Source organism: Gopherus evgoodei, chromosome 8 (assembly GCF_007399415.2).
Source record: "Gopherus evgoodei ecotype Sinaloan lineage chromosome 8, rGopEvg1_v1.p, whole genome shotgun sequence".
NCBI lineage: Eukaryota > Metazoa > Chordata > Testudines > Testudinidae > Gopherus > Gopherus evgoodei.
Window position 1 is genome coordinate 56,765,718 of NC_044329.1, and position 25,943 is coordinate 56,791,660.

General features: G+C 45.4%; 2 protein-coding genes across 5 annotated transcripts; both read left to right on the plus strand.

The window, feature by feature from the left end:
- The first annotated feature begins 394 nt into the window (after positions 1–394).
- On the plus strand, positions 395–12,376 carry LOC115655739 (zinc finger protein 253-like). 2 transcript variants are annotated; one of them, XM_030571489.1, is made up of 2 exons: positions 395–607; positions 10,145–12,376. In XM_030571489.1, the coding sequence occupies exon 2, from the start codon at positions 10,265–10,267 to the stop codon at positions 11,429–11,431; it is 1,167 nt and encodes a 388-aa protein (XP_030427349.1). In that variant the 5' UTR covers positions 395–607; positions 10,145–10,264; the 3' UTR covers positions 11,432–12,376. The 2 variants fall into 2 exon arrangements, with proteins under 2 accessions (XP_030427349.1, XP_030427347.1); XM_030571487.1 differs by lacking the exon at positions 395–607 and adding an exon at positions 5,838–5,879.
- Positions 12,377–15,528: 3,152 nt separating this feature from the next.
- On the plus strand, positions 15,529–22,894 carry LOC115655740 (zinc finger protein 100-like). 3 transcript variants are annotated; one of them, XM_030571491.1, is made up of 3 exons: positions 15,614–15,735; positions 16,060–16,135; positions 20,983–22,894. In XM_030571491.1, exon 3 carries the CDS (start codon positions 21,093–21,095, stop codon positions 22,254–22,256), a length of 1,164 nt encoding a protein of 387 aa, XP_030427351.1. In that variant the 5' UTR covers positions 15,614–15,735; positions 16,060–16,135; positions 20,983–21,092; the 3' UTR covers positions 22,257–22,894. The 3 variants fall into 3 exon arrangements, with proteins under 3 accessions (XP_030427352.1, XP_030427351.1, XP_030427350.1); XM_030571492.1 differs by lacking the exons at positions 15,614–15,735; positions 16,060–16,135 and adding an exon at positions 15,529–15,606; XM_030571490.1 differs by lacking the exon at positions 16,060–16,135.
- The last annotated feature ends 3,049 nt before the right edge of the window (positions 22,895–25,943 follow it).

Below are 25,943 nucleotides of genomic sequence, written 5' to 3' on the forward strand. Positions count from 1 at the left end.
CAGTCACAGCAGGGCTATGGAGGGGGGTGGTTTCTAGCTCTGTCACTCAGAGGGGGCTGTGCAAGGGGAGGCTGGTCTCTGGCTGTCAGTCATGGTGGGGTGGGTGGAGGCAGACTCTGGCTGTGGCAGTTGGCTGTGGGGGGGTGGTCTCTGGCTGTCAGTCACAGCAGGGCTATGGAGGGGGGTGGTTTCTAGCTCTGTCACTCAGAGGAGGCTGTGCAGACGGGTGCGGAGGGAGGCTGGTCTCTGGCTGTCAGTCATGGTGGGGTGGGTGGAGGCAGACTCTGGCTGTGGCAGTTGGCTGTGGGGGGCGTGGTCTCTGGCTGTCAGTCACAGCAGGGCGGGGTTGTCTCTAGCTCAGTCAGTCAGGCGGGTTGGGCAGCGCGGGGGGCGGTCTCTGACTCTGTCAGTCACACGGGGTGTTTGTTTTCCTCCTTCCTGCAGGCGGTCCGGCAGACAATGGCCTCCGCCGGCCGGGCCGGGATGTGAGCGGCCCCGCGAAGGCTGTCGGACCGGGGCAGGCTGGGTCTGCCGGCCGGCGCCGCGCGGTGCTCGGCTGCAGAGCGGGGCCTCTCACGTGTGAGCGGTTCCAGTCCTGGGAGCGCCGGTAACTAGCCGCGGTTCCTTCCTGCCCGGATCACCCGCTGCCCCCGCTCGCGGCGGGGAGCTGCTGCCTGCCCCGGCGCCTTTGCCCCCGGCCATGGCCGGGCTGCTGCCCCCTCCCCACCGGGTACCAGCTCGCAGCTTTGGGGCTGCTCCGGGGAGCTGGGGAGCAGGTCAGGGTACCCATTTCCTTCCCATCCTCGGCCTGTCCCTGCCAAGCCACTAGGCCTAGGAGGGAAGGGGCAACACGCAGGAGACTGCTCCTGCCAGCAAGGGGGAGGAGATGTGTGTGCCATGCTAGCGTGGGTCAGGGGGTACAGGAGTGGACCTTGCTCGGCAGGAATGACCTGGCTGTACCAGCGTGGGGAGGGGCTGCAGACCATGGGCAGAGGAGTTGGTGCAGAGTGACCAGGATATACAGGGCTGTGGGAACAATTTATATAGTGAGGGTGCTGAGAGCCATTGAACCAAACTGTAAACACTATATAATGGAAACCACTCCAAGCCAACAGATGTGGCAGCAGCACCCATATTTCCAGCATCCCAGGCATTGCTATGCCAGCAGCTGGGAGGGTTGCGTAGAAAGGCTAGCAGAAGGTAATGTCAGCAGAGAAGAGTGGAGCAGACAGTCTAAAAGATGAGCGTTTTCAGCAAATGTATCGAAAGCACTGCTAGAATAAGAAGGATGTCTGAGAGTCCTGCAGAGCTCTGCCTGGCACTGAGGAATAAATTTATGAATGTATGTTCGTTTCACCATTGAAACGCCCTGTAACTAGATAAAGGAAAAGAGGGGCCAAGGAAAGTGGTACAACCAGAAGGTGAGGGATGAGAAATTGAGAGGTAAACCCTGGTCTGGAAGGGGAGAAAAGTGGTAGTTGGGAAAAGCCAGAGTGAGTTGGGAGAGCTCTCAAGTGACTAGTATTTTGGGAAATTCATTTTACCTTCTTTTTGTTTTATCTGGGAGAAGACAGGCACTTGGACTCAGAAATCTTAATCGCTTGGAGCAGAAGTTGGACAAAACTCAGCAAGAGGAAATAGGGAGACTGCAGGGAATAAAGAGACACATAGGTGGTGTGGGAAGAGCCTGTTACATAAGCAAAGTGAAGCTGAGGTACAAGTAGGGTGTGTGTTAGGTACAAGAGGGTTGCCATACTAGATTACGTCTGTGGTCCGTGTAGCTGGGTATCCATCTCTGACAGTGGCCAGCACCAGATGCTTCAAAGGGCAAGAAACCCCAGTAGATAAATGTAGGATAATCTGTCCCCGTGATGAACTCATTAAAATCTGTAGCAGATTGGGCTAGATTGGCAATTTGGGTTTATTTTAGAGCTTGTCTACACTTAAAATGCTTCAGCACTTCAGTATAAACACTACCTATGCGAATGGGAAGGACTCTTCTTTCAGAGTAGGTAATCCACCTCCCTGAGCTGTAGTAGCTAGGTTGACAAAAGAAGTATTCTGGAGGTTAGGTCAGTATAGCTATGCCTCTCGGGTGTGGATTTCTCAAACGCCTAAGATGTAGCTATACCTATGTAAATTCTTAGGGTAGACCAGGTCTTAGTGTTCATTCTAGTGGGACACTGGACTCTTCTAAAAGGAATAGCGGAGAAGGAGGGTCAGGAAAAGGAGAGGGAAGCTGCAGAAGCAACAAGACAAGTCTGAGGGCACATTGGGGAGGAGTTCCCTACAAACTGATCTTTGATATGCCTTAAATGAGAGCACAATCCTTACAGGAAGCCTGTGTGGTTTGGTGTCCAATTGTGCAGAAAACTCATGTTCCTCCTTGAAATCTAGACATTACATAGGGAAGAATTAAGTGGGATTTCTCTGTTTTGGGTGCACACATAATTAGATGATATTTAATAATTATCAACTACTGAATCCAGAAACTATGATATAGAAAAATATAGATAAAAAATATTGTGATAGCCCTTCAGCATATACAAGGACCTCAATCTGTATTCATTTTTAAGTTTAGATTTGTGCATGTTTGTTTTTAAACCAAACATGTTAAGTGTATACTAAATCAGGAGGAAAAAGTCCTCTCCACCACTCTGACTTTAAAAACAAAACAAAAAAACTGCAGAAATTATTGAATCTGCACTTTCCTTGTCATACCATACATTAAGGAAGTCTGCGAAGCAATAGACCCACCTCTCTTGACTTTAAATCTTGGACCCAGCCTATAAATTGAGTGGGTATTGGCAAAATGAGTTGGGAACCACTTGCATGGGGAAGTAGCTGACAATTTAAATTTGCATGTTAAAGGAAAAAAAAAACCACAGGTTTGAGAAATCAGAGTACTCGATCATCACCTGGTCAAAGTGTTCCAGCAATTCTTTCCCAAGTCTTTTCCTCTTCATCCCTCTCCCGCACAACTTCCTGCTATTTAGCCCTCAGCTATAGATTTTATGTCTTGGGTTATAGTTAGAAAATCTTCTCTCAACTTGTTCATTTTTTCCCCAAAATCTCTCTGTGGGACCAGCTGATTGGTAACAATGGTCTGGAAGATCCCAAAGGGTTTCACAATAACGCAAGTTATGATGACAGGCTGGAGATGGCTAAAGAGATCACAAGGCTTTTCCCCTGGTGGTTTTGAGAGTGAACAGCATGAGTTTCCGCAGCTTCTTTTGTCCTGTCCCCATCCTCAGCTGCTCGTTGCTGTGGGGTTGACTGTACAGTCTTTCTGCGGTGGCTGGAGCTTGTAGTTTACATTTTATAATTAGTATCAGGAAAGAAATACTTGGTGGCAAAGCTTCCTGGTGATACTCATAAAAATTAAATGTCTCTAGCAATGCAGCATGCAGTGGTGGTGGTGGTATCTGGGTCCATCCCAGGATATGAGAGAGATGAGATGGGTGAGGTAATTGGCTTAACATCTGGTATACATCCTCCAGTGCAGTAAATGCCTCAACAACAACTGTGTGGGTGAAATGGGAATCATTATACTGTCAAACTTGCACTGAAAACTGATTAAAAAAACAAAATATCATATTGCCTGTGGGTGAACATTTCTCATAAAACAATCATTCCATATCTGATCTGTCCTCCTTCTTAAAGGAAATCTGCACACCTTCAAAAGATTCATAGATTCTAGGACTGGAAGGGACCTTGAGAGGTCATCGAGTCCAGTCCCCTGCCCTCATGGCAGGACCAAATACTGTCTAGACCATCCCTGATAGACATTTGTCTAACCTACTTTTTTTACATATCTCCAGAGATGGAGATTCCACAACCTCCCTAGGCAATTTATTCCAGTGTTTAACCACCCTGACAGTTGGGAACTTTTTCCTACTGTCCAACCTAAACTTCCCTTGCTGCAGTTTAAGCCCATTGCTGCTTGTTCTATCCTTAGAGGCTAAGGTGAACAAGTTTTCTCCCTCCTTCTTATGACACCCTTTTAGATACCTGAAAACTGCTATCATGTCCCCTCTCAATCTTCTCTTTTCCAAACTAAACAAAACCAATTCTTTCAGCCATCCTTCATAGGTCATGTTCTCTAGACCTTTAATCATTCTTCTTGTTCTTCTCTGGACCCTCTCCAATTTCTCCTCATCTTTCTTGAAATGCAGTGCCCAGAACTGGACACAATACTCCAGTTGAGTCCTAACCAGCGCAGAGTAGAGCGGAAGAATGACTTCTTGTGTCTTGCTCACAATACACCCGTTAATGCATCCCAGAATCATGTTTGCATTTTTGCAACAGCATCACACTGTTGACTCATATTTAGCTTGTGGTCCCCCTAGATCCCTTTCTGCCGTACTCTGTCCTAGACAGTCTCTTCCTATTCTGTATGTGTGAAACTGATTGATCCTTCCTAAGTGGAGCACTGTGCATATCTGTTAAACTTCATCCTGTTTAACCTCAGACCATTTCTGCAATTTGTCCAGATCATTTTGAATTATGACCCTATCCTCCAATTGCAATCCTTCCCAGTTTGGTATCATCTGAAAACTTAATAAGCGTACTTTCTATGCCAATATCTAAGTTGTTGATGAAGATATTGAACAGAGCCGGTCCCAAAACAGACCCCTGCGGAACCCCGCTTGGTATACCTTTCCAGCAGGATTAACTGGATCAACCACTAATAACTACTCTGAATATGGTTATCCAGCCAGTTATGCACCCACCTTATAGTAGCCCCATGTAAGTTGTATTTGCCTAGTTTATTGATAAGAATATGTGAGACCGTATAAAATGCCTTACTAAAATCTAGGTATACCACATCCACTGCTTCTCCCTTATCCACAAGGCTTGTTATCCTATCAAAGAAAGCTATCAGATTGGTTTGACACGATTTGTTCTTTACAAATCCATGCTGGCTATTCCCTATCACCTTACCACCTTCCAAGTGTTTGCAGATGATTTCCTTAATTACTTGCTCCATTATCTTCCCTGGCACAGAAGTTAAACTAGATGGTCTGTAGTTTCCTGGGTTGTTTTTATTTCCCTTTTTATAGATGGGCACTAATTTGCCCTTTTCCAGTCTTCTGGAATCTCTCCTGTCTCCCAGAATTTTCCAAAGATAATAGCTAGAGGCTCAGATACCTCCTCTATTAGCTGCTTGAGTATTCGAGGATGCATTTAAGCAGGCGCTGGTGACTTGCAGGCATCTAACTTTTCTAAGTGATTTTTAACTTGTTTTTTTATTTTATCTTCTAAACCTACCCTCTTCCCATAAGCATTCACTATGTTAGGCATTCCTTCAGACTTCTCAGTGAAGACCAAAACAAAGAAGTCATTAAGCATCTCTGCCATTTCCAAGTTTCCTGTTACTGTTTCTCCCTCCTCACTTAGCAGGGAAATGAGCACTGAGATGACCCTGGGAGCTTAAATTTGTAACTTTGCTAAGCACTAAAAATCATGGAGTTAATAAACATACTGTATTTATAGCTCACTACAAAAATTTGTAGCCCATTAATCCTCTTTTGTCCTACAACTGCAAAGATGTTAACTGCCCACTTCACCTTAAATGGTCTCTTGCAGCACATGTGAACTCCTTATGCTAAACAATCTGTTCCCTCTCCTATTTAGCTGTCACATTCTGAGCACCTTTCCCAGACCTAAAGGAGAGCTCTCTGGGTACGTCCAGACTACCTGCCGTATCGGCGGGTAGCCATCGGTTTTTCAGGGATCAATATCGCGTCTCATCTAGATGCGATACATCGATCCCTGAACGTGCTCTCGTCGACTCCAGAACTCCACCGGAGCAAGCAGTGGTAGCGGAGTCGACGCTGGGAGCCACGGATGTCGATCCCGCGCGGTGAGGTTGGGAGGTAAGTTGGAATAAGATACTTTGACGTCAGCTACAATATTCCCGTAGCTGAAGTTGCATATCTTACATCGACACCCACCTCCAGTGTAGACCAGGCCTCTGAGTTCAAAAGCTTGTCTCTTTCACCAAAAGAAGTTGGTCTAATAAAAGGTATTACCTCACTCACCTTGTGTTGCTAGTAACATACTTAACATGAATCTTATGACAAAGACCGTTTGCTGAAAGAAGCTTGTCTTCCTTTGGGAGTTCTGGTCCTGGGAATTAAAAATTAGACTTTTAGAGCAGGGGTTCTCAATATGTTTGGTGCCGTTAGAGTGCCAACTCTTGCTGGTGGTCACTCTGACAATTTTTCCTAAAGTACTTAATTAACTTTAGGAAAAATGAATAAATATGCGCACATCCATGTCCAAATCATGGACGTTTATGTAGTGGGAGAGCAATAGGAAATAGAGCTTCCCATTGAGTGCACCCAGACTTTGCTCCTATTCTCGTGCTCAGATCCTGTCACAGAAAGGGAGCCCCTCATCCTGCTGGGGAGCTGTAAAACCCTGCAGCAGCCCAGAGCCATTGATCTGCTGGGGTAGCTACAACAACTGTAAACAGTGAGTGTGGACCCAGGCAGGGGAAGCTCTGCCCTGTTTCTCTGTCCCTGCCTCCTGTGGCCCTTCAACAAGCACTCTTCCTGGGGAATGTGGGTCAGGAACTCTCGGCTACCTGCAGAGTCCCAGGCTCCCTGTGCCCCAGGCAAGAACAGGGGAGTGCCCTGGTGACCAAACACTGCAGCTGCCTCCACTGAGAAGAGCCGGAACCATGCACATAGGCGCTGACTTCCTCTCTTTCCCCTAGGTGCTCGGCCCTTCCCTCCCACCGGCTCTGCCCCCACTTCACCCCTTCCATGAGGCCCTGCCCCAATTCAACCCCTTTCCCAAATCCCTGCCCCTTCCCCACCTCCTCCCCTGAGCTCACCACATTCCCACTCCCCACCCCTGAGTGTGCTAAGGCTGCCAAACAGCTGTTTGGCAGTGGCCGGGCGGGAAACACTTGGGAGGTAGGCAAAGGAGCAGGGACACAGCATGCTCGGGGGAAGGTGGAGAGCTTGGCTGCCCCACTGATTTTTTCCCCATGGGTGCTCCAGGCCCAGAGCACTCACAGTGTCAGCACCTATGGCCGTGCACACCGGCCCCACATGTCTCCAAAGCCTGGAGCCTCTGAAGAGGCAGCGCCAGCACAAACACCAAGACTCTGCATTGCTGCCCTTGGTAACAGCTATTCAGGAGCAACAGCTGGGTGGTGGAGGGAGGGGCTGCTGCTTTGCCCCCCACAATCTCTGCCCACACTTTGGAGGCTGTCATGGCCGCAAAAAAGTCTGTTGTTGCCCATGTCTGAGAAATGCTGCTGTCGCCTAATGAGAGCTGTAACCAGAGTGGTGTCACGTGCCCCTCTCTCCAGATTTCTGCCTTCCATTTAGCAGAGTTTGAAAACCATTGCCAGGAGCCAGTGGATCAGAAGCTGGTGGAAGCCTCTCAGGCCACTAGCTCTCTGTGCTGTGGGAGCTGGGGTGCCGGCTGGCTGCCTGGCAGCCCTCTCTGCTCTACTCTCTCTAGCAGGCCACCTCTGTACAGACAGGTGCTTACCAGGCACGATGGGTGGCACAGCTCCAAACTAACCCCGACACACACTTGCCTCTCCCCAAAGGAGCCTGGTGCCAGCCAGCAACGCCTCCTGGAGCCAATCCCTGCTTGCAGAGCCCAGCTGCCATGAGATGATCAGCATGGCACTTGCTCAGCAGTGAGAGAGCCAGGAGTGCCAGGGCAGTGGCCAGCAAGCACCTCTGGGAGCATCTCATGGCAGCCAGGCTCTGCAGGCAGGGGCTGGCTCCAGGGCCCTCACTGGCCGAGGCCAGGCTCCTTCGAGGGAGAGACAAACACATATGAGGCACAGGTTGGACTATGCTGCCCTGCCTGCCTGGGGAGCGCTCGGCCGTGCAGAGGTGGCTGAGCTTGGGAAACGAGGCAGGAAGGGCTGCCTGGCAGTTAGCTAGCTCCCTGACCCCCCCTAGCATGGAGAGCCTGGGTCCTGAGCAGACCAGCAGCTCCCACCAACTTCTGATTCACCGGCTCCTGGCAGGAGGCAATGGTTTTCAAACTGGGATGGGCATCCTGGGGAGCATACCCCACAGTTTGAAAATCTCTGCTAAATGGAAGGCAGAAATCTGGGGGACATGGACACCAACCCCCATATCCTCCTACATGTTGACTTTAGGGGGTGCAAATAAGCTTGGTTGCCCTGTGTGTTAAAATCCCTTGTTACAGCTCTGGCCTGGTGAGTTTGAATACCTCAAGCTGGCTCCTTCTGAAAGGGACCCATTTATTAATTGCTCAGATGCAGGGGCTCTCTGATATGGAAACTTTAAAATACTGTGAAAAGAAATAGGCCAAGTAGGTGCATGATCAGTAGGGATTGCAGCTCTCAATTTAATGTAGTTTAAAATATTTAATAAACTATACAGTACTAGCCCCCAGTCTGACTTGCACCAGTTAGCAATGAGAGATGATATCTTCTGGGGAACTTTCAAAGAAAATGGAGAACTCAAACATGTTTTTGGATTTGCCTGAGATTAAAGGGACAGACTAAAATAATAAAAGAAAATGCACCTGCTGCTTCTCCTGTATACCCTGGCACACACTTCACACATAGACGGTGGCTAATGATGATGGTCAACTGGTTAGGTCCCTAGTCTAGGATTTTGCAGTCTGAATTCAAGTCCCTGATCCCATAGACTTCTTTTGTGAACTTGGGCAAATCACTTAGCCTCTCTGTGCCTCAGTTGTCAATTTGTACAATGATGGTGATAGCATTTCCCTCCCTCACAAGGTATTGTGAAGATGAATGTTAGATTTAGACACTGTGCTCAGATACTGATGTAATATTAATGGGGGCCATGTATTCATTTGTAAGGGAAGCAAAGAATCCTGTGGCACCTTATAGACTAACAGACGTTTTGGAGCATGAGCTTTCGTGGGTGAATACCCACTTCCTCAGATGCAAGCTACCCTCTGATATTTGTAAGGGAGTGGACTCACCCCTGTGGCATCTCCTGCTGGTAGTCTGAGGGAATTAGCTCTTCCAGCATCCTGGAGCACCCCCTGCAGGCTGGTGATCCGCCTTACCGCTGGCCCTCATGTCCCTCCCGGAGCCAAGTGCCCTGTTACCTGGGGTGCTTCCTCCTGGCAGTAACCCCTCAGTCTTAGGGTCTCCTCTCCCCAGGGAACTCCCACCCACTATCCCCACCTTGCCTCAGTATATGGCTACTGCCAGTCATTGTCTAGTCCCCGCACCCTGGGGCAGACTGCAGTATCAGCCTACTCATCACTGTCAACGTTGGGTTTGGACCTGCTGCCTTTGCCTACTCCTGGGCTGCCCTCTGCAACCCCCAGTACCTATTAGCCTAATGCTAGGCTGCAGCCTGGGGCTTTCCAGGCTGGAGCGCTCCAGCTCCTCTGCCTTTCCTCAGCTCTGCTCCACTCATGTACCCTGTCTTTAGCTTCCGGCAGCCAGGCCTGTCTCCCTCTGCAGCTAGAGAGAGACTCCTGAGCTTCTGGCTGCCCTGGCCTTCTTATAAGGCCGGTGGGTCTGTTTGGGGCATGGCCCCAGCTGCAGCCACTTCCCCCAATCAGCTGGGGTTTTGCTCCCTTCCCCAGCCCCAGCCCTCTGCTGGGCTTTTCCAACCCCTTCAGGGCTGGAGCGGGTGCTCACCCTGCTACAGCACTACAGCTAGAAAAGTGCTTCACTTAGCTTAATTATCAGAAAAGTGGGCAGATCCTGTAGCGATGTATCTGGGCCAGCAGAGTTCAGATCTAACAAGTCACATTGTATGAAAATGTAATATGGGTATGGAGAATGGAAACAGAAGTGCCCAAAGAGAGGAGGGACTAACTTCTAAATAATTGTTAGAAAAGAAAAACAAATTGGAAGATGCAAAATATCACATCACCGAGTATTTGAGGTAGTTGCATATGGGTCATCCAGGTACAAGAGAGAATCAGATTTTTCTACTTTGTTTTATGATAAAACAAAGGAGAAAATGTTGCATTACCTGTGGCTAATTAAATATTTCAATTAAAAGAATTTTCCATATGCCAGTGTAGTAAAATAGTAGGGAAATTAGACAGGCAAATGTCTCAGTATCCTTTCTTCACTTTTCCTGACATCAACTTCAGCAAGTCAGGTATTGAAATATTTTTTTTCCTTCTCCTTGCCCCCCAGCCCTGTCCTTCCCCAGGAGGCTGCAATTGGAGCTGAAGATGAAAAGGTCTAATCATGAGAGAACGTATGTACATGTCTCCATGATTACTCATCAGTAAGCACCTTCTATGACACCACAGGATGGATGTGGAGGTTGACTGGGAGTCTGATAATGACACTTGTGACACAGGTGAGGAGCATTCAGATGACTCCAGCCCTATCTCTGAACGGATTGGTCGCAAAGCCAGCCTCCAGCTGGAGGTAGAGGAAGATTACTCACCACCATCTAGTCCTGCTTGCAGCCTTGCTGGACCTTCCGTTAGACAGGAACTCCCTGTAGAATTGCAGTGTGAAGAGGAGGAAACCCATGAAAACTACTACCAGAAGCGTGATTCAACCACTGCTGCAGTGTTTGTCACCTCCAGTACCAATTTTGACCTGCAATGTGAAGATGAGGATCTGGAGCTTTACTCCTCTGAGCACTCTGAGGAACCTCAGGGAGGGCTAAGTGAGGATGATGAAAACATCATTCTTATTGATGCCTTTGGTGAGGAGGATCTGGAGCCCATCTCTGGAGAAGCTTTGCCTTATAGGTGCAAGAAGTGTGGTGTCTCTTTCCAGGATCTGGGTGAATTACAGGAACACAAACAGATCCACTTGACAGAGCATTCATACCGATGCCCAATCTGTGGCAAAGAGTTCTTCCGTGCTGCAAACTTGCGAATGCACAAGCTCATTCATTCTAGTGACAGGCCACACAAGTGTCCAGAATGTGACAAGGGGTTCATCCGCACAGCTGACGTCTGGAGGCACCTACGCAATGTCCACAAGATTGAACGTTCAAAAATTTTGGGAAATGGCATGGTTAGGAACCCATGGTCTTCAGTGCACCAGAACCAAAATGGTGGTGGAGATACCTATCAGCAGTGTTCAGATGACCAAAAGCCTGGAGGAGAACAGTCTAAACCTTACATCTGTCCAACATGTGGCAAAGGTTTCCATAAACCTAATCTGCTGTCAAAACACAAGGTGATCCACCGACAGGACAAACCATATCAGTGTCAAGAATGTGGAAAGTCCTTTATCCAGCTGCTCAGGTTGAAAAGGCATCAGCAAACTCACTCTGGAGAGCGCCCTTTCTACTGTGAGGAGTGTGGTGGAACCTTCACACGGCTGGCATCGCTACAGCGTCATCAGCGGATCCATACTGGAGAAAAACCCTACTCTTGCGCTTACTGTGCTCAAGACTTCACAGAGTCAGGCTCCTTGAGGAGACATGAACGCACTCACCAAGTGAAGATGTCTTAGAGTCTATATTACCTCACTTGCTCTAGTGGTTGTTTTGTTTCCCTTCTTACCTGAGTGAAACCTGTCCACGCTTCTTAAGAAACCTCCATACTCTACGCACATAGGTCAGTCCATAGCTACCTTCCCCAAATATTGCCAATATGACTCTGATAAGGCAGCAGAGCCTCAGGAAGAACTCTATGATCTCTACAAGTAAAGACATAAGTGAAGAGGAAAAAGCCCCAGTGCCATTGAAGAATGAGGTTAGAGAATTTGTAGGACAAATGTGGAGAGTGAAGGCCCCTGGACGTGCTGGAGATTGTAGCTGGATTTCTTTTGTGGTGTGTCAGATTGAGTTTTTCCTAAAGATTGGTGTGCTAAATAGAGCTTTGGTGCCATCCTGACCCTGAACCGATGGGTACTGCTGTCTAGAAAGTGACTGCTCTGCAGCAACGGATTTGGAGATCTGTCATTGCAGACCGTTGCCAGGAATGCACAGTCCTCTTAGTCAGATGTAGCCTATCCGCACCTCTGAATTCTTCCATGGTTTTTAGTGAAGTACCTTTATTTGAAAGAGAAGGATCATGTCAGTTGCAAAATAATACTGTTCAGGACTTTAATAAACTGGAAACTTAATTAACAGTTGCACCCTTTGTGCACACACTTGCTTATGGATATACTGATTCTTCATGTGTTTACATAACCCATGTCACATGTATGTATATTGGTTGATGGAGAGAGGGTTGTATGGCTCGCTGTGATGGTGCATATGGGTACAGTGGGTTGTCCCTATGGATCTGTGCCAGTTGTGTCTAGGTGGAGAGTCTTTACTCTGCCCAGCTACTGTGTTTACAGTAACAAATGTTTTAGAATTTAAAATCACAAAAATGCTAATTGAAAAAAATAAGGACTATAGTGCTGTTTTTTAACACTGTATAGTACTTGGATTAAAGGTTCCTGATTCCAGCTCTGAATCTAGAAGATCTAATATGGTAGTAGCATCAATCCTTATCACAAATTCTAGGGCATTTTTTAAGGGATCCTGGCAATTTAATTTCTTTTTTTGAACAGGCTAATTAAAAATCCTCAGTTTTGCGCTACCAAACCATTAAAATAGAATGCCTTTAAATTTTTAAAACCATTCTTTTTTAAAAATGTGATGGCTTCTGGCTTTTCCCCCCACCTTGTTTTTTGAGAAGGGTCTTTTGGGTTGGCCTAAGAGGAACACCTCTCTTTCTGCATGCACTTTCATTGTATGTGCATACACCTTCATCTTCTTTTTAGCTCTGCTTCTGCTATGACTGCTAAACACCCATTTTTTCAAAGCTCTGAGAATGTTCACAAAAACTGCAAAGGGTTAGGTTCACTAAGTGTTGTCAAATGCACATGTAAATAAACTAAAAAAGTGTGAACCATCTCTTTTCAGTCATAGTAATTTTGGGGGTTACTTATAACTATGGTAAGAATCATTACATACAAAAGTTTTTTGTAATTTCAGGTTGATAGTATCTCCTCAATCACTCAGCTAACCACTGGTACCATGTAAGACCTTTTATATAACTTAATAGTAGGTAGGGACTTGAATGAGAGAGCTTGTAATTGGTAAAAGTCTCTTTAAGCCTCACCTAACCTTCCTGTTGCTTCCTCTGCTTCCAACATTGGACATGCCAACTGCTCCTGTAGCTGGCTATAATGGGAATTGTGGGAGCAGGGTGATAAGGCAGGTGGCCTTCAAGTTGTCTGCTGCATTACCCATGGTTATAGGAGCTCTTCTAGCAGTGGGATTGATCCGAGTGATGAAGTGAAAACACCCCCAGTACTCCTCTTTTCTTCCCATGCCCTCCTTCATTTAGTCTTCTGCACATCTGGTTACAAAACACTTAAGATGAATTCTTTAGCCCTAAACTTCCTTATAAGCTTATAGCACACATACTGGTATTCTCATACTCCTTAAATTCATTGTTTGAGAGTTGACTCAAGCTCATGACTAGTGGGTTCATTGTTCTACATGCCATGAATGGTTGTGGATGTAGATGGAGCCAGACATGGAAAATTATTTTCTACTGTCCTCTTGCTCCACCTGATACACCTACCATCCTTTGCAACACTTGCTCTGACCCTAGCCTAGGCTGAAGCATGAATCTTAGACCTAGCTGCAGTATCCAGGGATGGTATTTTTTTAATTTAAGACCATTCTTTATATACACGTTGTTTGTCTGTGTTACTACAGAGAGGCATTTGTGTATATCCACTTGGTTCCCTTAGCTTTGCAAAGGTGTCACATGAAATAATGCCTCCTAACTTTTTGAAAGTCAGGTTGCCAGGGGGATTTCTCAGCATTCTGTTTGCGTTTTTCAGAATGGAAGTACAAATGTTTAGGGTCACCAGAAAATGTTCCCCTGCAACGGTTAATGGCCCTGGAAGGGGAATGCTATATGCAGTCAGATCTAAATCCTTGAATTGATTTCTGATCCAGTCTTTAGCACAAGGCTGACTGAAGGAAAGTGTTTGCATCAACTTTGTTCACAATATCTAGACTGGAAGAAACGGGGATGGGGAAAATCAGTTTGTCACCTATTTCTTCCAGTTACTAGAGTTATCTTCTGATGAGAAAATAGGCACTAGAGTTGAATACAGACATCAGCATGTGATTTTTCCTAACCAAAACCTTACAATCTGACTTGTTTTGACTCAATAGCATTACTATCTGAACAGTCCAAGCCTTCTGTCAATAAATATCCTGCAGCATGCTGAAGGGAGGGAGAGGAGTGGTGGTAGTGAGGTTGAAGCAAGAAATTCATCTGTATGTGACAACTCAGGACTGCTGCTCTTGATCTAAATGGACAGCAACTGCATTAATGTGCCATGGATGAAAATATATAAGCCCTTCAAAGAGACCAGTTTTCATAAAGTGGAAATGAGTAGAAATGCCATGGCTTTGGTTGAAGTGGAATTATTAAATCTGGATAAACAAGAAATGTGAGGTTTTGGTAGGTTTCCCTACAAATGGTCATCCAAAGCAGTGATGGAAAGGCCACCTATTTCTGTTATGAGAAGAGAAATCACCAGCTGTGTATTTATCATGCTGATGGAAACCTGTAAGTACTTCCAAATATTAATTTCTATTTGGACAAAATGGTTAAAGGTCTAGCTCTGTAGTGTGGCAACCCTTGTGGTGAAATTTACAAATGGACAGAAATCTGTCCTGTCATAGCTGTCTGTTATAGTAATCCTCACAATTAAGAATGGCCATACTGCATGAGACCAAAAGTCCATCCAGCAATTAATGTTTATATACACCAACCTCTCATTAACATGCATTAAGAAAGGCACTAGAATATAGTTTCATCAGTGTATTGAGGCCTTGATTCAAGCAAGTAATTTAGTACATGCTTGACTATGCATGGGTGAGAGTCTTGTTGACTGCAGTGGGATTTAAGTATGTGCTTAAGCACATATCCTAACTAGGGAGTGCAGGCATCACCAAAAGGAAGAGGGACAAAGCAGGGGCCAGTGACCTTTCCTCTGCTTCCCAGGGGTTAAGGGGAGACTACATAATCAAAATTTGAAGTAATGTTCATACTGAGCAAATACTATCCCTGACAAAAAAAATTTTCAATCTGAGAGTAGGGGGGAGAGTGCGTGGCTGCTGCCCAGGACAGCTGTTTGTGTTTGGTGATAGAGCAGGAAGAGAAGGTTTGGAGTCAAGGTGCCCTTTGGTGTAAAATTAAGAAGAACGCTGCTCAAGGATCTAAAACAACGTTTTCCCAGGCGGGGGCTTGTCTGTAAAGCACTAAGTGCCAGGAAGCTCTTCGAGGCAGGTCCTGCAGTTACGCAGTGCTGTGGAAAGAGCAGAGGCTGGCAGAGGTGAAGGCCCCGGGAGAAAGTGATGCCCACGGCTGATGCGAGCACGGGGAAGGCTAACGCTAATTAACAAATGAAAAATCCAGACACCAGAACTCTATCCAGCAGCGACAGGGGCACCGCTTCTGCGCTCTCCTCCACCTGCCTCCATCCCCGTCTATTAACCCCGCCCCATCCGCAGCCATTGTCTCTCCGCCCGGCCGGGGGCGCTATCTCGGCGCACAGCCCCCAGCGCTGCTCGGACTCCGGGCAGCGGCAGCAGCGTAATCGGCTTCGGTACGGACAATGCGCATGTGCTGCTGCAGTTCGGCACATGCGCACTAGGGTGAAGGGTGAGTGTGCGGATGGAGATCCCGCCCTTCCCGGCGCTGCTTGAGGGGTTTTCCCACTGGCTCTGCCGCATGGGCCGGACAGTCTCCGGTGGTGCTCCGGGGCAGCCCTGGGCTCGGGGCCGCGGCCGGGTGAGCGCAGGGTGGGCTCCGCCCCGCGGGGGGAGGGGCCGGGGCAGGACACGCCCGGGAGGCGGCCGGGTCCCCGCGAGAAGCGCCGCGGGCAGAGCCGGTGTTCGCGACCCCGGGGCCGGGGACCCAGAGCAGCCGGGCGGGCGGGGGCAGCGCTCCGGGGAACCAGCCGCCAGAGGGAGCGTGTTGGCCCGGGCGGGGCGAGGCGAGGCTGGGCTGCGCTGCGCTGCGCTGTGCGGGCGGCTGTCGAGCGGGTCACGGTGCTGCAGGGAGCGGGGGGACCGGCCCCGCAAGGCTCATTCCCTGTCGGTGTCTGTCGCTTAGGTCGGGCGATGTAGCCCGTCCCGTCCCTGGAGCCGCTGCCTGATAACGGGACTGAAGGGAGCTGGGCTGGAGGCAGGTGTGTCTGCTGGGACGGTTGTCTGAGTGGGAACTTTCTTCTGTGTGTCTTGGCAGGGCATCTTTCTCCTTCCCCTGCTGTCTTTTCTCCACCTTCTTTCATCATCTCCAGACACAATCCTCTCTGGTCCCTTTTCTCCTCCTTTTGACCTTTTTTCCTCTCCCATATTCTGTTTCCACATACTTGTAGTGTCCGATGTTGGAACTACTATTAGTGTTGTAGTGAGGTGGTTGTACTACTGAGATTACGGTTGGGATTAGTTTACTGTGTAATATATACTAGTAGTGCATGCAGTATGGGTGTCTAGTGTTGGTATTTTGAGCAATTCACTGCTGTGACATGGCATCAGATTCTTTCAAGGGGGGTAAGTGATACACATTACTGAGTTAGGGTAGTGTGCACAGTGCACATCCTGAAACAATTTACTGCTTCAGGTTTGTGGTATGATGGCAGAAGATGGGATGATAACATATATGGTAGAATGAGAAAATGGGTAGGCAATAAAAAGAATCATAGAAATGTAGGACTGGAAGGGATCCTACAAAGTCATCTAGACTAGTGCCTGTGCTGAGGCAGGACTAAGTATTATCTGGGCCATCACTTACATGTGTCAACTATCAGAGGGGTAGCCATGTTAGTCTGGATCTATAAAAGCAGCAGAGAGTCCTGTGGCACCTTATAGACTAACAGAGTTATTGGAGCATGAGCTTTCATGGGTTTTGCATCTGACAAAGTGGGTATTTACCCACGAAAGCTGATGCTCCAATAACTCTGTTAGTCTATAAGGTGCCACAGGACTCTTTGCTGCTTTTACATGTGTCTGTCTAACTTGTTCTTAAAAACCTCCATTGACAGAGATTCCACAACCTCCCTAGGTAATTTGTTCCAGTGCTTAACTAACCAACAGGACATTTTTCCTAATGTCTAAACTCAGTTTCCCTTGCTGCAATTTAATCCCATTCCTTGTTCTGTCCTGAGCGGATAGGGAGAACAATTTATCACTCTCATTTTATAACAACCTTTTATGTACTTCAAGGCTGTTGTTATGTTCCCCCCTCAGTCTTCTCTTCTCCACATTAAACAAACCCAGTTTTTAAAGTCTTTTCTTGGAGGTCATGTTTCTTAGCCCTTTAATCCTTTTTGTTGCTGTCTTCTGGACTTTCCCCAGTTGTCCACATCTTTCCCAAAGTGTGGTGCTCAGAACTGGACACAATGCTCCCGTTGAGGCCTTATCAGTGCTGAGCAGAGCAGAAGAATTATTTTTCGTGTCTTGCTTACAACAAACACTCTTGCTAATACATCTCAGAATGATTTTTGCCTTTTTTGCAACAGTATTTCTTTAACTCATATTTATTTTGTGATCCACTGTAATAGCCAGATTGGGATTCAAGTGAAGGGTGAATTTAACACCAAATGCATACAAATAATGAGGTGTACAGTTGGAGCTGGGGAATCACCTGAAATAGGGGGACAAAGATGGAAGAGAAAAGGAAAGTGATAGGCCAGCCCAGGGGCAAATCACATACTATATGCAAGAGAACGAGTAGATGATGGGTATTGTGGGAAAGGTCAGTGAGTTGGGAGGCTGTTGATTTTGTAGTTATCTGTTGGAAAGTATAGTGTCAACCAAGACTGCCCTCCTCTACCTGAATTTTCACTAGAGCCAATCTAAGCTCCTGGTTTGTGTGTAGGCACTGAAAGAATTATTCAGTGTAAAAGTACATGATGCTGCTGAATCCAGATGCTAGGGAATAAAAAGGCAACTATCCAGTCCAAAACCTCTTTCACTTTAGGAGGTGGAAATTGAGAAAAAAACATTAGGTGCTGTAGTTCTTGATAGTCTATGCATCAGTCTTTCTGTATTGAGGGGCTCATGTATTTAGTTGAATATGGCCACAGGCATCTGGAGTGCATATCTGAGCTCATATTGCTCTCGTATTGTAGTTAGAGGGATTTGTTGCAGTACGGTATAGGTAGAATTAAAAGGGCATAACTTTTCTTTATTTTTTTTCTCTGCTAGAATATATATATATTCTGATTACTGAGAGAGATTGCATGTGTTTTGGTTTATTATTTTGTGATCATTATGGATAAAGACCTCGGGTGAAATTCTGGCCCCGCTTAAGTTACCCCCTTGTTTCCCAGGCCATGACTGATGAAGAGTTGAAGAGATTTAATATTTCATTAGAAAGATAGTAACAAAGGTCAGTTTGTTTAGTGAATAAAATCAGTCTTCCTTAAGACTTGTATAAGTTAAGGCATTCAACATAGTAATGTATTTAAGTTATCCTGAGATATGAAAAACACCAAGTGAAATAAATGAGATTGGCATGGGCTTGATATTTATATGTAAGATCACAATCACTTGCAGCCAGAGAAACCTTAATGATTTTGAATGGAACCTGGACAGAGCTGATCAAGGGGAATTGGAGAGAGAGTTGGGGAATAAAGGGAGGAAAAAAGGAGAAGAGAGTGAAGGAAAAGAATGTGGAAAGAGCTAGTTTCACAGACAAAGGGCAGCTGGGATAATAATGAAGATGCACTTGCTGGGCTAGACTGGCAATTTGAGTGGAGCTCAGTCTTAAATCTGGGTGACTAAAAGTGTTAATAGGGTTGGGGGGAAATGTCAGGAAAATAAAAGAAACTGCAGAATAGGGATAGGTTGGGTAGGTGTTGGAGTGTGCTGGGGGAGGTCTGGAAAATGTCCTTCAAAACCACACTTCGATCAGGCATAAAGTGAGTGCATTCCTAACAAGAAGCTTATATGGATCAGGGAGATTGATTTTGACCAGATCAGACGGGCTGTTCCAACTGCCAGTGAAAATTATTTGTAAAGGGAGTTTCTTCAGAGAGTTTTAAGCTATTCCATTTGGGCCAGTGCTAAAGGATTCTCAGCTGTGTTTATGATGTGCATAGGTTTAGTTGCAAACTTTCTTTTATAGATTGGCAACTATGAATAATCCAGTAACCAAGAAAAAATTATCTTGGCTCACTCTCTGAGATTTAAGACTTGTTTTAGCCCTCAGGAAATAAAATACCAATTAACAGTGCAGTAGGGATTATTTCTCAAGATGCTGTTATCAGACCGTCACCATTAAAAAGATATCAGGAATTAATCTACGTTTTCTGTCACACTACTTGATTCTTGACAAATGGTGCCAGTGTTAGTACCTTTTACTGCTGTTGTGGAAAGGGTGATCAAAGTGGTCTGACACTGCAGCATAAAAGAATATTGTCTTGAAAGGAAAATATTGATAAAATAACCCCAGATTTTCAATCAAAAACATCAGAATTGCAGAAACTCCTCAACCTAAGAACTGGATTTGTTCCTTATAACTGTCCCCTTCTCACTCTGTTAGCTTTCTGGAAAAATCTTTCTTGCTATTTGCAGTTTAGCCATCTACTGTAATTGTACCTGACTCTGGTTATACTTCAGAATCCTTTCTTCTCCCTACTTATTTCTCCAAAATGTTTTCTCTCTGTGGTGCCAGCTGGAGGTTACCCAAAAGTGTGGAAGATCCTGGAGAGCATCACAATAAAGCAGGTTATGATGACAGGCTGGAGGTGGCTAAAGAAAGCACAATGCTTTCTTGTTCCTAGTGATTTGAGAGTGAACAGTATGAGCTTCTGCAGTTTCTTTCAGCCCTCACTCCACACATGGCTGCTTACTGCTACATGGTTGGCTATTTGGTCTGCCTGAGGTTGCTGGTGCTTGCTGCATGATTGTGGTCAGTGTCAGAAAAAAAGTGTCTGGTGTTCACTTATACAAAATTAAATATCTCTAGCAATGCAAAGAGATCACTTAATATGAAACTTCTGACAAAGCCAAGTGTGGTGAAGGAAGTGTCCTGGGAGTTAAATCTAAGACCTTCACTTGAATGAATTTGAATATCTCAATCCAGCCCATGTTTAAAGGAAGAAAGACGTTTATTGTTCGCTCAGGATTGGCTAGGGCTGTCTGATGTAGAAACTTTAGATGGCTGGAAAAGAAATAGGCCAAATAATGTAAAAGAATCAAAATGGCTGGTAGGGATTTAAATATTGAATGAATACAATTTAAAAATTGAATGAATACAATTTAAAATATTTACACTAAAATTACACTAGATCATAGTATGGCTTGCACTGACTAGGAGTGAGAGATGATAATGTGTTCTAGAAAAGCTGAAAGAAAATAAGAGTATAGACATGTTTTGGAGTTGCCCAAGAACAACAACAACAAAAAAAAATGTTCTTGCAGCTTCTGTTATGTATCCTGGCAGGCTGCTTGTCACTATGGAGCATTTATTATGAAAAGGTCAGGTAGATTTCATTTCGTATATTTGTGGGGTAAAGATTGTCAGGAACAAAGTTTGCTAGGAGGAATAGATCTGAGATCTATCAAGCCGCATCTTATGATAACGTATATTGTGGAGAAGAGTAAAATAGAAGAGTTCAAAGAAGTGTGAGAATAGTTTCTAAATCATATTACAAAACAAGGGAAAACTCCAAACCAAATCACAGATCACCAACTATTTGAAGTGAATGGATCCATGTTATCAAGTTCAAAAACAAAAATTATATGAATTCTTAATTTTTTTTTAAGGCTAGAGAAGCCAGAGGTTGTTACCTTAATTATTCAAATTTGCCAAAAAGATACAATTAAAATAGAGGATTTAACATTATAGAGATACAGAAATGTTCATTTGATGATCATAATAAACTACCCAGTGTCCCCGACAGTGAAACTAATTCACAAAGTCTTAGTATTATTCTGTTCACCAGAAAAAGATCTCTTGTGGTTGTTAACTTTACTTAATGTGAATGTTGGCAAATTGGCTAATGAAATCATCTCCTGTTTTTTCTAGGGAGGGCTGTGATTGGAGTTGAAAATGAGATGAGCCAATCATGAAGGACTATGATCATGGTATACTTACATCCACAATAAGCCATATATAAGCCCCGTGTATGACACCACATGATGGAGGTAGAGGTGGTCTGGGAGTCCGATAATGACACTTGTGACACAGGTGAGGAGCATTCAGATGACTCCAGTCATTCCTCTGAGCGGGTGGGTCGCAAATCTAGCCTCCAGCTGGAGGTAGACTTAGACTACTCTCAACCATGCAGTCCTGGTTGTAGCCCTGCTGGACCTTCAGGCAGACAAGAACTCCCTGTAGAATTGCAGTGTGAAGACAAGGAAACCTATGAGACCTACTACCAGAAGCAAGGTGAGACTACAGCTGGGGTCTTTGTCACCTCCAACACCAACTTTGACCTGCAATGTGAAGATGAGGATCTGGAGTTCTGCTCCTCTGAGGAACCTCAGGGAGGGCTAAGTGAGGATGATGAAAAGATCATTCTTGTTGATGCTTTTGATGAGGAGGACCTGGAGCCCATCACTGGAGAAGCTTTGCCTTATAGGTGCAAGAAGTGTGATGCCTCTTTCCAGGATTTGGGTGAATTAAAAGAACACAACCAGATCCACCTGACAGAGAATTCATACCAATGCCCCATCTGCAGCAAAGAGTTCTTCCGTGCTGCGAACTTGCGAATGCACAAGCTCATTCATTCTAGTGACAGGCCACACAAGTGTCCGGAGTGTGACAAGGGGTTCATCCGCACAGCTGATGTTTGGAGGCACCTACGCAATGTGCACAAGATTGAGCGCTCCAAAGGAGTTTTGGGAAATGGTATGGCTAGGAGCCGGGGGTCAACATTACACCAAAACAAGCATGGTGGTGGGGACTCTGACCAGCAGTGTTCAGAAAATAAAAAGCCCGCGGGAGAAGAGTCTACACCTTACATCTGTCCAATGTGTGGCAAAGGTTTCCGTAAACCTAATCTGCTGTCCAGACACAAGGTGATCCACCGACAGGACAAACCACATAAATGTCAAGAATGTGGGAAGTCCTTTGTTGAGCGGCTCAAGTTGAAAAGGCACCAGCAGATTCACTCTGGAGAGCGCCCTTTCTACTGTGAGGAATGTGGAAGGACTTTTACACAGCTCGTGACACTACAGTGCCATCAGCGGATCCATACTGGAGAAAAACCCTATTCTTGTGCTTACTGTAGTCGTTGCTTCACAGTGTCTGCCACTCTAAGGAAGCACGAGCGCACACATAAAGTGGACAAATTGTAGTAGTTAGGGCTCCTTGGTTGTGGTCACTGTTGTTTCCTGTTACCTGAATGAGACCTGCTCCAGACTGATAGAGAAACTACCCCAACCTACACACACAGGTCAGTCCACAGCCCCTTTCTCCAACGATGGTCAGCGTAACTCTAATAAGAAAACATTGCCTCATGAGGAATTCCATGATCTCCACAAGTAGTCTGTGTTAACAGACCCTGCACCTGTTCCCTGGAGTTACAAGAGGAAAAAGCTCAATTTCCATTAAATAATGAGGTCAGCGAAGTCAAAGAATATGTATGGAAGTGAAGTTCTTGGAAAGTACTGGGCATTGTCATAACTAGCTGGACTTTTCTGCAGGTGCATTGAGTTGAGCTTTTCTCTAGGACTGATGGGTTAAAGGGAGCCCTTCTGCAGTCCCAGACTCTGAACTTATTGTGACTGCTCTCCAGCAGTTTCTCTTGATTTGAAGATGTATCATTTTTTTCATTTGCTAGGACTGCACAGTCCTTTTAAGCAGAGCTGGCCCATCCATACCTTCTCTCTGTTCATTCTGTCATGTTTTCTAATGAAGTATCTTTATTTTGAAGAGAGGGATCATGTTGGTTGTAAAAATCCAGGACTTTAATAAACTAGATAATTAACTGTTGCATCCTTTGTGCACGCACTTGCCTGTGGAGTTATTGATCCTTGATGTGCTTACATAACCCATGTCCTATATATGTATATTGATGAATGGAGAGAGGCTTGTATGGCCTGCTGTGATAGTGCATATTAGTGTGGTGGGTTGCCTGTATGGATCTGTGCCACTTGTGACTCGGTGGAGAGCCTTTCCCCTTCCCAGCCACTGCATTACAGTAAGAAATGTCAGAAAATTTAAATTCAGAATATGCTAATAAAAATGAGAATACTCCTTGTCTTTACACTGTTAAATATTTAGAAGATACTTCATTAGATGCTAAGCAGTATCTGTGTTTATTAGAAATTCTAGGGCATTTTTAAAGGGATGGTGTCAACTTAATTTTCTTTTCTAAACTGGCTAATTAGCCCCACTCAAAAAATTTCAGCTACTGAACTCTTAAAACACGTGCCTTTTAATTTTTAAACATGTTTTAAAGGTGGTTAATGGTTTACTATGTGGTGTTTTTGTTTTTGGGGGGTTTTTTTTGGGGGGGGGTGGAGGGGGTGTCTCCCAGAAGGGTCTTTTGGGTTGGCCTAAGAGGAACACCTCTCCTCCTCTATCTTTTTACTACACTTGTTTGCTGACTGTTCTTTTTTTATTTCAGCTCTGCTTCTGCTGTTACTGCTAACCACCCTTTTTTTTTTTCTTCAAAGCCCTAAGAATGTTGTTCACAAAAACAGTGAACATGACTCTATATACTTTGGGCATTTAACAACACTTAGTGGTAAACTAAACAAGTGTGAACAATCAATTTTTAAGTCATATTAATCTTGGGAGTTACTTGTAACTCCCGTAAGTACAAAATTGTTAACTGTAATCATTATTTCAAGTTGATAGTGTCCCATTAATCACTCAGCTAAGCAGTTGGTACCATTATGTAGGGCCTATTATATATCTTCAAAGTAGGTAGGGATGTTAATGAGAGCATGTAATTGATAAATGTCCCTTTAAGCCACACCTGTGCTTCCTCTGTTTGAAACATTGGATATACCAACTGCTCTTGTAGCTGGCTATATTATGGGGAGGGATTGTGGGAGCAGGGTGATAAGGCAGGTGGCTTCCGAGGCATTGCCTGCTGTTTCACCCATGGTTTGTAAGAACTCTTTGCACTGAGTGGTGGAATAGATCAAAGTGATGAAGTAAAAATGCATCCAGTTTTCCTCTCGTCTTCCCATGCCTTCCCTTGTCTAGTCTGTTGCCCACCTAGCAGGGCCGGCTCTACAGTTTTCGCCGCCCCAAGCAGTGCACCGAATTGCTGCTGCTGTGGCGGGGGTAGTCCGTATGCCCTTAGGGTGGCACGCGTGTTTCCACGGCGGTGGCAGTTCGGTGGCAGCTTCTATGTTTAGCTGAAGCCGCCGCAGACAGCTAAACATAGAAGCTGCTGCTGAATTGCAGCCGCCGTGGAAACGTGTGTGCCGCCCTAAGGGCACACGGACTGCCCCCGCTGTCCGCAGCAGCAATTCGGCCTGCTGCTTGGGGGCAAAACAACAGGGACTGCCGCCCCTTGCAAAATGCCGCCCCAAGCACCAGCTTGGAATGCTGGTGCCTGGAGCCGGCCCTGCCACTTAGTTGAAAAAATGTGATTTAAGGTGAAAACTTTAGCAGTAAAATTCCTTATGAGCTTATTACACATTCATACTCTAAAAATGAATTGTTTTAAAGTTTATTTCAGCTCATCATTAGTGGGTTTGTTGTTCTAATTGCCATGAATGGTTGTGGATGGAGACAGTACCTATGATGAAAATATTTTCTACTGTCCTCTTGCTCCAGCTCATGGAGCTACTCTCCTTCACAATACTTGTTCTTTCCCCTAAGGCTGAAGTATGGATCTAGCTGCAGTATGCAGGGATGGTATTTTTTTAATGAAAGACTATTTTTTATATACAAACAGTGTATGTATATATTTCTGTAGTGTGAGGCATTTGTATTTGTCTACTGTGCTCCCTTAGATTTGAAGAGGGGTTGCAGGAAATAATCTCCTACCTTTTGAATGTCTTTGGTTGCTGTGGGTAGTTTTCAGCATCCCATTTGGATTTTTACAGAATGGAAATGCAAATGTTTAGGGTCACCAGAAAATATTACCCTGCCAACAGTTAATGGTCCTAAAAGTTGAAAGGGAGAGACTAAATGCATTCATGAAAACTGGTCTCTTTGAAGGTTTTATTTTTTCATCCAGAAATGCCACATCTTTGGTTGAAGTGCCATTAAATATGGACAAAGAGGGATTACTGTGAGTTTGAGTGAGGTTTCCCTACCAATAGCCATCCAAACCAATGGTGGAAAGGCCGCTTGTTTCTGCTGTGAAAGAGAAATCAACAGCTGTGTTCGTTTATCACGCTGATGGAAGGACACACACGTTACATGTTTTCCTCAAGAACTAACTTCCCAGTATTAATTTCCATTTGGACAAAATAGTTAAAGTTTTAGCTCTGTAGTGTGGTAACCTTTCTGGTGAAATGTACTAATGGATGGTTATAGTCATTTTTGCAATTATAGTTTTACACCCACCTTATCAATATGCATTAAGAAAGGCACTAGACTATAGTATAATCGGTTCATTGAGGCCTTGATTCAAGAAAGCAGCTTAGCACGTTTGACTTTAAGCATGGGTGAGAGTCCTATTGACTTCACTAGGACTTAAGTATGTGCTGAAGTGCTCATCTTAAAAAGGGATGCAGGGGCCAGTGACATTTCCTCTGCTACCCAGGCTTAGGGAAGGGGAGACTACACAACCAAAATTTGAAGTAACATTCATGGTGGGCAAATACTATCCTTGCCTTGTTCATTTTTAGGGGGGACAGTGCGGCTGCTGCCCAGGACAGCTGTTTGTGTTTGGGGATAGAGCAGGAAGAGAAGGTTTGGAGTCAAGGTGCCCTTTGGTGTAAAACTAAGAAAAACGCTGCTCAAGGATCTAAAGCAACGTTTTCCCAGGCGGGGGCTTGTCTGTGAAGCACTAAGTGCCAGGAAGCTCTTCGAGGCAGCTCTGCAGTCACGCAGTGAGGTGGAAAGAGCAGAGA